Here is a 14,296-nt window from a genome sequence, read left to right on the forward strand (position 1 = left end):
TCTATTCATTGATTTCTTTAATAATATTGATTGATTGCTTACAGTAATAATACTGATTGATTGCTGGCCATGTACCACACTCTGGGGACTCATTAGTAAGACCAGGCAGACATAAATCCCTGCCCTCATGTAGTTTATGCTCTAATGGAGAAAAGAAGACAAGAAACATTATGTGTATATTTGACTATCATGTTAGATGGAAATATGAGTAGGAGAGAAGAGTGAAGCAGGAAAGGAGGTAGGAGGAGCCGGGAGTCTGGGAGGTGAGATGGGGAGTGGAGTGAGGAAGGCCACGGCGATGGTGACGTTTGCACGAAGGCTTGATGAAAGTGAAGGAGTTGGCTGAGCAGGGGTCTCAGGAAAGCTCTGGGCAGAGGAGCAGCAGGTATGGATGAGCTCTGTGTGCAGGGAGCAGCGAGGAGGCCAGGCACCCAGAGCCAACCTCGGGAGGGCGAGGGGAGGCTGGAGAGCTGGTGGGGGCCACATCAGGGAGGGTCATGTCAAGTTCATTATAAGGACTTGGGGTTTCACTCTGAGTAAAATGAAAGCTGTTGGAGAGACCTGATCTGACTTCTATCTCGGCAGGAACATCCTGACTGCTCTCTTGTGAGTAAACCATGGTGGAAGGACAGGGGAGGAGCTGGGAGATCACCATGGGGAGGGGAGATTGTACCTTGGAGGAGGGTGACTGTAGTGAGGTGGTGGGAAGGGGTCCATTTCCAGTGTGTTTTGGAGGTGGAGCCAACAGAGTGTGTGGATGGGTTGGGATGTAAGAGAAAGGAAGGGGTTATGGATGACTGCAGTGGCATCTCTATCCCCAGTGCAGTTTCTGAGATAGGGAAGGCTACTGGGGGAGTGACTTTGGGTGTGAAGATGAGGTATTTGGCCTTGGACATAGTAAGCTGAGATGTCTATTATACATTCCACAAGGAGATGTTGAACAAGTGACTAGAGGAGTCTGGGGTCTAGGGCAAGGTGGAAAGGTCAGGGATAAATGTGGGAGTTGTTAGTGTGAGACAGTGACTGCTAGAGATGGCAAAGGAATGGTGGAATGGAGCCAAGGGTGAGCTGGGGCACTCCAAGGTTAAGAGGTCAGGGAGTGGAGGAGGAGCTGAGAGGTGTGGAGAGGAGTGTAATGCCGCGTGCGTCGGGACATGGGAAGGATGCGGTTCCCTGTGGGAGGGAACAGAGGTGTCAACTGGGGTCTGGTGAGATGAGGCCGAGTTAACCACATGGGGGTCTCTGGGGACCTGGCCAGGTGGTGTTGGTGCCGTGTTGGGGCCCAAAGCCTGATTCAGATTTGTTTAGGGGAGAATCAGAAATTAGACACAGTGAGTACAGAAAAGTTGTTTGCAGCATTAAACTGTGGGAGCAGAGAAATGGGCCATGGGGCCCAGAGCATCTTTTTATAAGACCAGAAGTTAGAGCATGTTGGCTTCTTGTGGGAATGGCCCTGTGGAGCTGTTGTTGATATAATCAGTGTGTGTCAAAATGTCCAGAATTCAGGAATCCATTTTTAAAGTTACCTGTCATTTGAATATTCATTGGAATAATTCAGAGCAGGTGACAGAAGTACCAAAGAACTAATGTGGGATTTTATTCTTCAAAATCCCTGTCTTAAAAATTTATAGAATCACTGATCATAAGAATCAAAAGGACTTTTAGAACATAAGACTTTTAGATGTGAGAATGCAAAGAGCCTTTCAGGCCTTTCAGCCAGGGGATGCCCTTGTCCAGTGAACCCTCCAAGGGAAGCCTCCCCTGCGTGCAGACCCGAGCCAGCGCTCAGGGTTCCTGACCCAGCTCCCGCTTCTGCCGCAGATAGCGAGGCCCCTCAGGGAGCACCGAAGTTGTTCAGAGGAAAAATGAAAAGCTGCTGGTTTAGTCCAGGCACCTCATTTTATCATAGGAATATAGAGATGAGTTGCCTGAGGATACACAGAATATTGAGTGTAAGAGCTGGAGGGAGGCCGGGATCCTGGGTCCTGGGTCTCGGGGCGGTGGACTGTCCACTTCTCCCTTGCTGCCTGTGGCCATGCTCCTTGCCCAGGCAGTGACAGGCTCTTGGTGGGTGGATGCATGAATGAATGAGGGACTGACCAGAGGGAAAAAGCCTCCCGGCCCAGCCTTCGCCACACCTGAGGATAAATGCCACCAGGCACTCTTGTGCTTCCCATTTTGGGGCCCAGGTTTCTGTTGTCAACACCTGTGCATCTGCCTCTGTTGATCCTGCTGGGTGGATATGGTCCTCATCACCCACAGACCTCCAATACGCATGGAAAGCACATCTGTCAGTGGGCGACGTGGAGCTCCTGTTGCGCTTCATGATTGATGCTGCTTTCTCTGCAGAGCAAAATCACGAGAAGGTTACGCGAGGTTAGTCCTGATGAAGGTGTATTAAAAGCTCGGCACAGTTGAGTTTCCATCACATTCACCAAGTTTATTTAAACCCTGCAGATTGAGAGCTGTGAATGGGCCCCAGCAAGGCATACAAGGCTCTTCACAATGGGATGCCTTGGCCCCCAAAGTCTACCTACCACGTTGCAGACAGTGAGATCCTGGAACAAGCAAGTTAGGGCCCCCAGAGGTGCCTTTCTGTGTCTTGATCAGGGTGCTGGTTACTTGAGTGTTTTTCAGTCTGCATAGACTCATTGAGCTGGACTTTCTGATACACACAGACATGCATACATACACACATGATGTATTTCAATCAAATATTTTTGTTTTAAATGAAGTATATTTGTCTTTGAACTCAAAATCCTTTAATGCCTCTGGTCTCACACAAAGTAAAAGCCACAGGTTGTCCAGAGGCCCGCAGGCTCCCTAGGCCCTCCAGCCCCCTCGCTGACCTCACCTTCTCTGCTGCCCTCCAGGATGTGTCCGTGCTGAGCAGGACCCCTGCCACTCCACGCTGATGGAGGAGCTCAGTACACATTTCTCGAAAGGAAAGGAAATGTGTCTGAAATAGCATTGATCCTCATGAAGAAGGACTCATGTGTCAGGATTTCTGTTTAGATGATGCCATAGGGAATTAGGTACTTTATTAGTGCCTTTAAAATTATGAATTTTAATGGCTTTAGAGTTCTATAGACATTTGGTTTTCAGAGATTTTCCCTGTTAAAATAGGATTTTTATTGTCCCTGATTATAAAATCATATGTAAAATCCACAAGAAACTTGAAAGTTATCAAAGTGACCCCAGCATCCCCAGAGAAAGCCACTGTTGATATATGGGTGACATCATTTCAAACTCTTCTCCCATGTGCATTGCACTTATTGATATTTCTGTTCTTCCAAGAGTTTGAAAGGGGGTTCTTACCTACTTTCGGTACTGTTCTATGTAAGAAGTAAGGAAGAATGCCTCCTCGCATCTTACAGACAGAAAACCACAAAAGCAAATTCATTCATTCATTGGTTATAAACATAGACGAGAATTACTGTTATCCACCGTTTCAAGCCCTGAAGGACTTTTATGACTTTAAAATGCCGAGTGGTGTTTTGATGGGAAGTTGGGTGATTTGTTCAAGCTGCTGTAAAGGGTAATTGTAGGTCTGCAAGTCCAAAGCCTGAGAGTACTTTGGACTTTTAAGAGCACGTTGTTGCATGTTTCACTTATGGTTCTCATAGAATTTGAGACCCATTAAAATAATCTTTTCAGCACCATAATGGGAGCGATAAGCCATATCATAAAATGGATTGAGTTTTTAAACATTTTTTATTACTCTCTTTGACGGGAGGCTCTTCTCTGGTAATCTTATTACTTGGGCAAATTTCCTTTTATCATGTCATATTCATCTTTCTGAAGGACAACTATGGTTTCAGCAGCACCACTTAAGATAGGACTTTTATTAAATGCTTTGGGGGTAACTTAATTCATTACACAGAATATAAACCTTCAAATTAAATTCCGCTTTGTTCCAAGTTTATGAGCGGGAGCGTCAGCCCGTCTTTGAGTGAGGTCAGAGCGTCACCGGTGAGGCCAGTGCCTTCACGCCGAGTTCGGCTGAGCATGGAGCTGGCCTGTGACACCAGGTGAGGCACGAGCACTGCTGCATTCTCCTCCCTCAGGTTCCCAGAGGGATTCACGTTGATAACACGCCAGTGCAGTGTCGCAGCTTACTCAACATGTGCACCTTGCACTGCAGGTTTCCCCAGGGGAGTGGGTGTGTGCATCATCCCCACGGCGTTCCCATGCTGTCAATTCCCATGCTGTCAAAAGCTGACGTTTAAGAAGAATCGCCCTAAGGATCGACTTTTCATTTCTGAAAACTCTCAAAGCTTTATCTTCATAATTAGTTAAAGCACTACTTTCTGGATGCTGTATTTTGGCAACTTTGTGGAAACCACTTTATGGGATCGAATATTTCAACCTCCCTGAAGGCTGATGTAGGAAATTACAAGATGGGGAGTCCTCTTCCCTTTTTGATACAATTGGTGTCTAGGATAGCCTCCTCCTTGCTGAGTAGCACCCTTTAATAAAAAGAGTGACAGATCCTGTTAAGTTCTAGAAGCAGGAGAATGGCTGTTTCTGGTTGATTGGAATGCCTACCCAAGGGCCGGTGAGGTCCCATGACCATGCCTTTGGTTTCCTCTTGGCTGTGGTGGCTTGTTTGGTTGGAATTCGGTTTAGAGATGAGTTCTTTTCAGTCAGTTTTCCTCTCCTCTTTCCTCTGCATTTCCTGATTTATGTTTTGTGTTTTACTCATTATTTTCCATCTTCACTGAATTTTACTTTTATTTATTTATTTAAGAGACAGGGTCTGGCTCTGTTGCCCAGGCTGGAGTGCAGTGGCGCAAATCTCGGCTCACTGCAGCCTCGAACTCCTGGGCTCAAGCCATCCTCTCACCTCAGCCTCCCAGGTAGCTGAGACTATAGGCACATGCCACCAAGCTCAGCTAATTTTTAAATTTTTTTGTAGAGATGGGGTCTCACCATGTTGACCAAGCTGGTCTTGAACTCCTGGCCTCAAGCTATCCTCCTGTCTGGGTTGCCCAAAATTCTGGGATTGCAGGTGTGAACCACTATGCCCAGCCTGAATTTTCCTTTTATTATAGGATATCTTACACCTTGCAGGGGAATGGGCAGTGAGTATATAAATTAATAAAAAATTGTTGTCACCTCTGTACTAGGAAATGTAAACTTATATTGTTTATGGTAATTTATGCTAATCTTAGAACCCATTAATTCTTGGCTTACGTGTCACTGGCAGCTAGATTTGACCTCTTTGCTATTTACAATGTAAGTACATGGAAAAGGCACCCGTACAGAGAGCAGGTTCTAGACTTTAATGTCAGAAATGATGGAGCCAGAATCACTCTCCATTTTCAGGTTTGTGAATGATAGAAGTGTGAACTAAATGAGTCAGTGTTGCTATATGAATTTTAACAGAAATAACTAATGTAGACGACTTTGCCAATTCACAAAAAAGGCTGATTTTACAGCTGAGATGTAATGCTGTATATAGGTCCTTATTTTGTGACTGAGATCGTATCTGTGAAAACTAAGGCTTTAAAGGAGTGTAGGGGAAATTGAAAACAACTTTTTGTTGCCTGTTAACTAGTAGAATGTTGACTCTACCAAGCAGATTAAATTTAGTCTCTGTGAGGCTTGATTTGTCCTGCTTAAGATTGAGCATTTATCATTGAATCCTGACGGAGTTTAGGTTCACATTATTCAAATTTGTTAAGCTACTGGTCCTTAAAAATTTTTTTAACATAGCCTTTTTGTATATAAGTTTGGAATTCACAGAAAACCTTAAGATATTCCATTTTCACTCTAGTTTTAGGGCTCCTAAAATTCCCCGTTTTTTCAAAGGTTACAAAATACTAGGACATTCCCTTTCTCTGAATCATTCTTTTCCTTTCTCCTCTCGCACGTGGTATAACCCAACTGGCTGATGTTAGTTTGTACACAACTAGAATGACCTTCAGGACAAAAAAGGGTTTCCTCTCAATCCGATGGAAATCTCGGGTTTTATGTTCCACTACAGGTAATTTGTTCTCCAGCTTCAGGTAAGTCAGGGATTATCCCTGGCCTGCTTCCTCACCTGGGAGGTGAGGGTGGATCAGTGTGTCTAGGTCCCTCTCAGCATTAAGATTTGATGACTCTTGGATAACTCCACAACACAGAAAACCCCATCAGAAGCTTTATGTAGAAATGCAGAGAAGCTGAATACCCTAAATGTGGAGAAGATTGTATTATTACCAGAGGGGTGTACAGCGATTCTAAAGTCTGTTGTTGATTCTGGAAGTTGTTTCTCATAAGTTTTTTTTTGTTTTTAATAAGAAATCAAATAGGAAATTTTGGCAAAGAGGAATGCCACTTTCTTCACTTAGAAGGTCCTGACTTTTTTTTAAGGAGTGATTTAAATCTTATAGGTTATAATACATCTATAGCTCCTGGAGGAGACACTGGCTCCTGAGCAGCTCATTCTGTATTCCAGTCCAGTATTATTATACATCTGAAGTCGCCATGAATTTGTCACCAAAATATTTCTAATGTTTAACAATCCATGATTTCCCTCAACTTCTAGCTTGGCAGAAATACTCAACAAGTTCCACAAAGAATAGACAACGTATTTTTAAAAATTTTCCGTTGTCTTTCTCTGACTTGAGCTTTACTTCATGGAGGACCCTCTCTGGTTCTAGTCTGTCAAAGTGCAGTTTAGGGGTCGAAACTACATTGGTTCCAAAGTTTCCCAAATAGCCCATTGACAGAACAGAGCTCTAGCGACTGGGCCCTATAGTCAGCAATTATCCAAATACCTCCTTATTTTAAGAGATTGTATTTTAGTTTTCTTCTTTGTAAATTAGCAAATACCAAATAAACATTCCAATAAAATACCATTAACTAAAGAGGAGGCTTGCTGTAAGTGAGCTACCTCTTTCTCAGTAGACAGTGGTTCTCCATCTGCGCTGCCCATTGGAGCCATGCCAGAGGGCGCCAGAAACCCACGCTGTCTGATTGCACCTCAGGCCAGTGAGAGCAGGACCTGGCTGGGACTCTGACCCCAGCAGTGCTGAAAGATGTCCAGGTGATCCCAATATGCAGTAAGATGAGGGCCTTTCTCATAGGATTATCAGTTTGTTTGAAATATCACAATAATCTCGTGATTAGAGGACCTGAATGCACTGGGCTTTTGGGTGGCACAGTGTGCTGGGGACAGCCTGTCCGGAGTTGGGATGGAGGTGGAAGCCTGCCTCTGTCAACACCAGTTTTGTTAACTTGGACAGATATTTACTGTGCTCTGCAGTTCTCATTCCAGCTTTAGCATTAATTCTTAGCACTTAATCACACTACAGCAATTTTCTAGTATTTTCTATATCACATCAAGAAGCCAATAAATTAAAATTCTCAATCTGGTCATTCTGATTCCAGTGGCCATGTGATGGAAAGACCTTACTCTGATATTGGGCTAATGACTCACTGCTGAGATTTAGATTTTATAAATTTGATTTTTTTTATGTTTTATTTTTTAGAGACTTGGTCTTGCTCTGTCACCCGGGCTTGGGAGCAGTAGCACGATCATAGCTCACTGCAGCCTTGAACTTCTGGGCACAAGCGATCCTCTTGCCTTAGCTTCCTGAGTAGCTGGGAGTACAGGAGTGTGCCACTGCACTTGGCTAATTTTTAAACTTTTTTGTAAAGACAGGGTCTCGCTTTGTTGCCCAGGCTGCTCTACAACTCCTGGACTCAAATGATCCTCCTGCCTCTGCCTCCCAAGTGTGGAGAGTACAGGTATGAGTCACTGTACCCAGCTGAATTTGAAATTTAATAGGTTGATGTTATTTCCGTTATCTAAGAAGTAAGAGCCAAGCACATTAGTAGCACAAGCCTTGTTAGTGTTTCCTGAGTAAGGTTGAGCCTACTTAAGACAACAAGCGATTTGGGGAACTTTGTTAGGCATGGGGCCATGGCCATTACAAGTGAGTCTCTCACATTCCTCAAAGTGGATTTGGAAACTGAGGCAGTGCTGTGAGATGAAGCAAAATGGAATAAAATGGGAAGAATAATATCTGCTCTAATTATTTCACAGGGTTCTTATTAGGCTCAGATCAAATTATTCATTTATTCAACAAATGTGTGATTCACCGAGTGCCTGTCACAGGCTGGGTGCACTCTAGAATATGAAGGAGATAAAGAAGGGAAATGTTTGGCCTTGGAAGGAGCGGCAAATTAGTCACTGCTCACATTTTTAAAATAGTTCATATCATAAGCTCTTTGAAGAGGGCTAGCTCATTCACTTCCGAGTTTCCACGTCTCAGTACCTAGCACAGAACATAGAAGTGGCTAATATATTGGTTATATGAACAAATGAATGAGTCACAGAATTCATTTCCTTGCAAGCATGTCGTATCTCCCCCCAACAAGTTAAAATGAGTAAAGTGTGGATGTGGTTTCATTTCTTGGGTAGTTTAATGTTCCACACCAACTTGAGTATGGTAGTCTAACCTCGGATCCTTTCAAACCACAGCGATGGTGAACTTTTTAGTTAAGAGTTTGATTCAATTCAGATTAGTATTCCTTTTTCCCAATCACCGTTTTAGCAACACAGGGAGTACCTGTTTTTGGTTAATGTGCTTTTCATGTTTGGTATAAATCCATAGTCCAATATTTCTTTTGGAAAGGAAGATAAATTTTTCCCTTGACATCCCTTTTTTCCATTAAGTTAAAAAAATGTTACTTCGTAAATGTGATTTCAAACAGCTGGGTTTTAATCTTTCCACCTTATGGAAAGAGAGCGTTTGGCTCCAGCAGCACCCCCACCACGTGGCTCGGCCTCACTCTGCACACAGATTTTCTAACCTGGATGGCGCTGCTAGCGAGGTGCTCGTGGGTGTGCGTTTGGGCTGTGTTCACATGTTATTCTAAACTAGGTCAGCAGCTCGGCTGGTTTCTTTTTCTATACTCTTTTAGGAGAATGTGAACAAATGGAGGATTATAATACCCTTTTTATACAGGTTCACAAAAATACTTTGAGGACTCTTAAGTTGTGTTTCTTTACAACAGGTAAAGGTTATTATCTTGCGGGCCACAGTTCGCCACTGAGAGGCAGGCTGGGCTGGGGTAGCCCCACACATGGTTAGCATAGCTGGAAGAGGCCTTGGTGTGCCGATGACCAGCCTTTTATTTGAATGATGGAAAATTCGAATTGAAAGGACCTTGGACTTGATCCAGGCCTGCCACCCTTATTCCAGACAGACAGAACCAAGGCCCGGAAAAAGGAAGAGGCTGTGACAGTCAGCGGCAGTGAGGAACCCGGGACTCCTCCCGAGACTCTGTCTTCCCGCTGTCTACTGAGTGGGCCGTGCCGTGTGAATCCTGCCAGCTTCTGTGGTCTCCTAGGGCCAAGCCCACACTCAGAATGCAGGATGACAGTCACTGTAAGATGTCATGGACCTTTCTGTGCTCAAGTGTGTACATAATTTTGTAACTTCCTTTATTCTTCATTGCTTAAATGGATAGTAATGTGTTAAGTGTGCAAATTTATTTTAAAGTCCTACAAAACTGAATTCCGTTTTCAAATATTGATTTGTACAGATTTTAGGGAGCCTGTGTTCAGTGCGGCCTATAGGGATTTGGATATGGGACCTGCCCTATTTTTATAGTTCACCAACATGGCCCTTTAGCAGAAAGCACACATGATTTTCCCATGTTTTACATTGTAAATTCACTGCTACCCATGCCTGGTATTATGCCTGATTTTTCTTAGGCATGAGATGAATCAACGTCAGAGTGGTGAAATGTGTTGTCCAGATTCTCACCACAACAGTGGCAAGTGGGAAATCAAATGTCTGAGTGTCCTTTTGTTAAGCCAGCGCTCCTGAGTTCTGACGGCCCCTGCCACGGCTGGCTGCACGGGCTCCCCCATTCTTGGAGGTGTGGAGAACTGCCAAGGATGTTTTCAAACCGAATAATAGAGCCCCACAGCTATGACTTTTGCAGAGCAGGTTGTGGAAAGAAAGAGAGCACCTGTGCTACTGTGTGGGCAGTGCCGTAGGGTGAGGCGTGCATGGCAGGCCTCGGCGCCCCTGTGGAGTGCAGGAGGGCACCATCCTGTGTGTTTCATACAAGGAAGGTCCTTACCCAGATGGCCTTTCTCTGAGTTTAGTGTCCTGGGCTCTCCAGATAGTCTGAGCTCCCAAACAATCATGGCATGCAAATGGGGGAAAGAAAAACCAACGACAGTCATAGCTTAAGAGCACCTAGCTTGCATTGACTGCTCCATGCTTTATATTGTACTTTTTCAGAGTGCAAATTCACCTGCACCAGCGGTAAATGCTTGTATCTTGGTTCGCTGGTCTGTAACCAACAGAACGACTGTGGGGACAACAGTGACGAAGAGAACTGTCTCCTGGTGACCGAGCACCCGCCTCCGGGCATCTTCAACTGTAAGTCTCTCCTCACACCTGGGTGGCACTGTCTGATGTGGTTCTGAAATGGTTAGGAGGTGGGGTCACTGGGACATGGGAAGGAGGTTGTTTTCTGGTTAAGGAAAGAGATTTGCATTTTCACAAAGGAAATGTTTTCTTCTTTTAGGATAGAGGGACAGCATGTTTAAAAGTCGGAAATTTGTTCTGTTCTCTAAAGTGGTCAGCGGAGCTGTGTTTTGAAATAGGCTTTTGCCATTTATCTGAGCAATGCCTGGATTCCAGGAAATCATGTATTGATTTAGTATTCTTCATACCAACGTTATTACTTCAGAAGTAATTTTAAATAAGCAAAGAAAGATATGTGGAAGGTCCGTAATTAATCATGCAACTGAAATATGAAAGTAGAAAATTTACATGGGATCCTTAAAGGTTCTGATCATGTATTTTTCTATTAGACACTGGATGGAAACAGCTTGAGTGAGGTTTTGACATGTGTGAATCCCCAAGGCTGAGGCTTTGAGCATTTCTTGAATTTGAAGAAGTGGAGTCAGAGTTTGAAGTTCGTTGGTTTTTGATCTCATGGTTTTTGTGACAAGGGAAGAGAAAGAAGGCAGCTTTGAAAGCCCGCTGAACTTCTCTTAGGAAAAGTGGCTTACTGTTTTCTGTGTTTCTCTGGGCTAAGTGAAGGGGGTTGAGGGTGAGGATCTTTTTGCAGTTGCACACCTTGGGAAGAGCGTTGGCTGGGCCAACCCTCCTCACACACAGCCTTCTTACTGAGATCATTTTATGATGCATTCAGCTTCTCTCCCCAGTTTTACTGACATTATTTTGAGGAGTTATATTTGAGACAGATTTTAAAATTTTTGTTATGGAAATTAGACTACATAAATACCAGTGCTGCAAATGTGAAAATGGGAGGGGATTTAAAAAAAGAAACTATTTTCTGTATTCCTACTGTATTTTTATATGGGGGGCAAGTTACGTATGTCCCCAATATAAAAATGACTGTGCTCCAGCAAATGTTAAGCCTGCTATTTATGCTACATTCAAGAGTCTTATAGTACAAATAGTTTTTCTCAAGTTTTTCTATTGTATTTCCATTTGCTTTTTCTCCTACCGAGCGCTCTTTGAGTCCCATCTCTATACTTTGCAAAGACAGTTCTTGGAAGTTCGGGCTGGGCGCGTGCTTGCCTGGCATTGGGTCCGTGTTTTGTGCGGTAGTCTCTGTGTAATACAGCTTGCCTCTCACCTGGAGTCATCTGGACCGCAGGCCCCTGCTCCCCACCAGGCCCAGGATGGCCCGGAGGGACTCGCTCTGGGTGTCCTACTTAGTGCATGGAACCAGGGCTGAGTGCAGGAAGAGGGAGGAAGGCTGCAGGTCAGGACGAGGAACTGCGAGCTGGGTGAGCACCTCCCTGAGGATGAGTAGGCAGCAGGCCAGAGGGCCGGGAGCCCTGAGGAACCCTGCTTGTCGGCCTTTCCACATGGATGGAACAATGTTGTTTTCATCTCCTGAGCCTCAGTGCCCTTATCTGCACAATGGGGACATAAGAATGGTTATTGGAGCATCACACAGGACAGTCCACAGACAGCACTTAGAGCAGCATAGTCCAGGCGCTAAGTACTCAAGATTACCTCAACCCAGGCTGGGGGTCTTAGAAGGTGAGTAAAAGCAGCATCTTACTCTGTTTTCTCTGGACTTGACTAACAGCAGACACACCATGGTAAGCTGTGTGGAGAATATCAGGACCTTGTGTGCTGCCTTGACTGGGTTCAGAGTTCTGGAGCCCTGGCCTCTGCTCTGGGGCGCTCCACAGGCTTCTTCTGGTCTGCGGGCTCCTCCTTTACTTCAGGGCCCTTTTGCCAAGGGCTTCCCTGTTTTCAACCTTCCTTCCTACCCTTCCCTCCTCCCTCGCTCCCTTTCTTGTCAGTATTCTTTCCGGTTTTTAAGGCCTATCTCCAGATCACTTTTCCACTCATTTTTAAAATGCGAGCACTTTAATTCTGCCTAGAAGCCAAGGGAGCAGTTACATCCATCAGTGGCCCAACTTTGTCCTAACAGAGGAGTCTTACGATCCTGTTGGCAAACTCTTGGCCCCCTACTGTTCAGATATGACTAGAACTTTTGTCTTTGTGGCTAAAATGGGATATTATTTACAATCTACTCTCTTCTAAGAAGACTGGAGAGCCAGGAGACGGAATGACAAAGGGCAGGACCGTGGCTGTGGCTTCAGATTGATCTGGGTTCAAGGTTCGGCCTAGGGGAGTGACAACTCCTTTCAGCTCGGTTTCTCTCCCTGTGGAACAGGCACACTTCCTGCCGTGTAAGCATCTAAAGGAAAGAATGTCCATGGAAAACGCAGTCTACATCACCGTGTTGCAATTGCCATCTCCACTCCCCACGTGGCCCTTCCTGGGGAGTGCGCTGCTATGACTTTGTATGGTCCATCTGTGATGTCAGAGCCATTCCGTACACGGAGCAGGAATTCACAGGTGTCCACAAGTGCACTTGGCCAGCGATCCTGGATGATTCTCCCTATTCTGTCCCCTGGGAGAGGCCGCGACCTGGCCTGTGGCTGCCCCCCACGTACCCCTCAGGTGCTCTGCAGGCGCCTGAGGGAGCTGGCAGAGTGGTCATGGGGGGACGCTCACGGCGCGGGTTGCCTCTGGATTGTTCTGTGTGGCTGGGAACTCCAGGGCAGATGGTGGTTTCTCTGTCCTCTGCTGCAGCTCACCTCTGCCAGGGGTGTGGCTTCCCAGAGGAGGAGGCCAGAGGGTGGTCTCATATTGAATGGCTATGTATTCTCTTCCCCGTATTCTGTTGGGCAGCGAACAGGGATATTTCACTTCCTGTTAATAGCTGTGAACAAGCCTTAGAGCCTCGGATGTTAGTGGATGAAACTTTTTATCGGATCCTTCACCAGCCCGTTTCCTGCAGCAGACGGACAGCCTGCCTTTCATGGTGTGCTGCTCTGATAGTAAGGTCCCCTTCCTCTCCACCTGGACGGAATCAGAGTATCCCACGAACTCTTGTCTATGAAGTGCCACGCTTCAGAAAGGCGGTGCCTCGTTCTTCTTCCTGCTTAGGAGGAGGATTGGCTTGTGTGATCTATGTTACCTTGTTCCCACCTGGAGGATATACTCAGTGTTCCAGATCTGAGGGCACTGAGGCTGAAGCGAGGTGAGACCTTCTGGATTTCCAGATGAGCTAGAATCAGTTTAGTTTCCTGTCCATGCCGTTAGCTTTGAGTATGCTCCATGGCTCAGATGTCTTGGCCATATCTCCCATTTGATATTTGCTAAATTTCAGCATGAATTAAGGTTAACAAGAAAATGTTACTGTTATTTGTAAAGCCAGCAATACTAAGAATCACAGAAGCTCTGAAAGTTGCTGTAAGTAGCTTTTCTCTTCAAACAAAAATGTGTTTGGAGCCCAGGCTGAGGCGTAGTGGGTTTCATCTGCCTTTTGCCTCTCCTCACTGTGGTCAGGTTATCGTTGGACCGAGGCTGCTTTATTCTGCTGAGAGACCAAAGGGTTTTTGCATGGACGTGGAGGTCTGGGCTGACATCCATTATCTCCTGGGGAATGAGTTTTCCTGGCTGCATCTTTCTGTGGAAGAGGAAATATGCTGTCAGCCTAAGTTGCCAGCTTTTGTCACATCTTTTCTCTGGCTGCTCTATCAAAATATTGTACCCCGAGCAGTAAACATACAAATTACACAAGCACAGTTATTTGTTATTTACACAAATAAAATAATTATACAAATTATTCCTTATACAAACAAAATTATTTATGAAGTACCTTCTCTGGTCATTGTACTAGGCCTTGTGGAAACGCGGAATGAAGGAAAATATAGACCCTGCTATCAAGGTGCTGAGAGTGGGGAGGCGAATTCACACCTGCACAAAGATAACTAAAAATG

At 45.1% G+C, this 14,296-nt stretch overlaps 1 protein-coding gene across 4 annotated transcripts in view; it reads left to right on the top strand.

Annotated features, from left to right (window-relative positions):
• LDLRAD4 (low density lipoprotein receptor class A domain containing 4) overlaps positions 1-14,296 on the top strand; it is a 444,661-nt gene that overhangs the window by 218,340 nt on the left and 212,025 nt on the right. For all 4 annotated transcript variants that reach the window (XM_030810809.1, XM_030810810.1, XM_030810811.1 and 1 more), the window contains one exon: positions 10,251-10,391. In XM_030810809.1, coding sequence (XP_030666669.1) covers positions 10,251-10,391 — 141 coding nt within the window. The remainder of the gene's footprint in view (positions 1-10,250; positions 10,392-14,296) is intronic.

This window comes from Nomascus leucogenys, chromosome 4 (assembly GCF_006542625.1).
Source record: "Nomascus leucogenys isolate Asia chromosome 4, Asia_NLE_v1, whole genome shotgun sequence".
Taxonomy (NCBI): Eukaryota; Metazoa; Chordata; class Mammalia; order Primates; family Hylobatidae; genus Nomascus; species Nomascus leucogenys.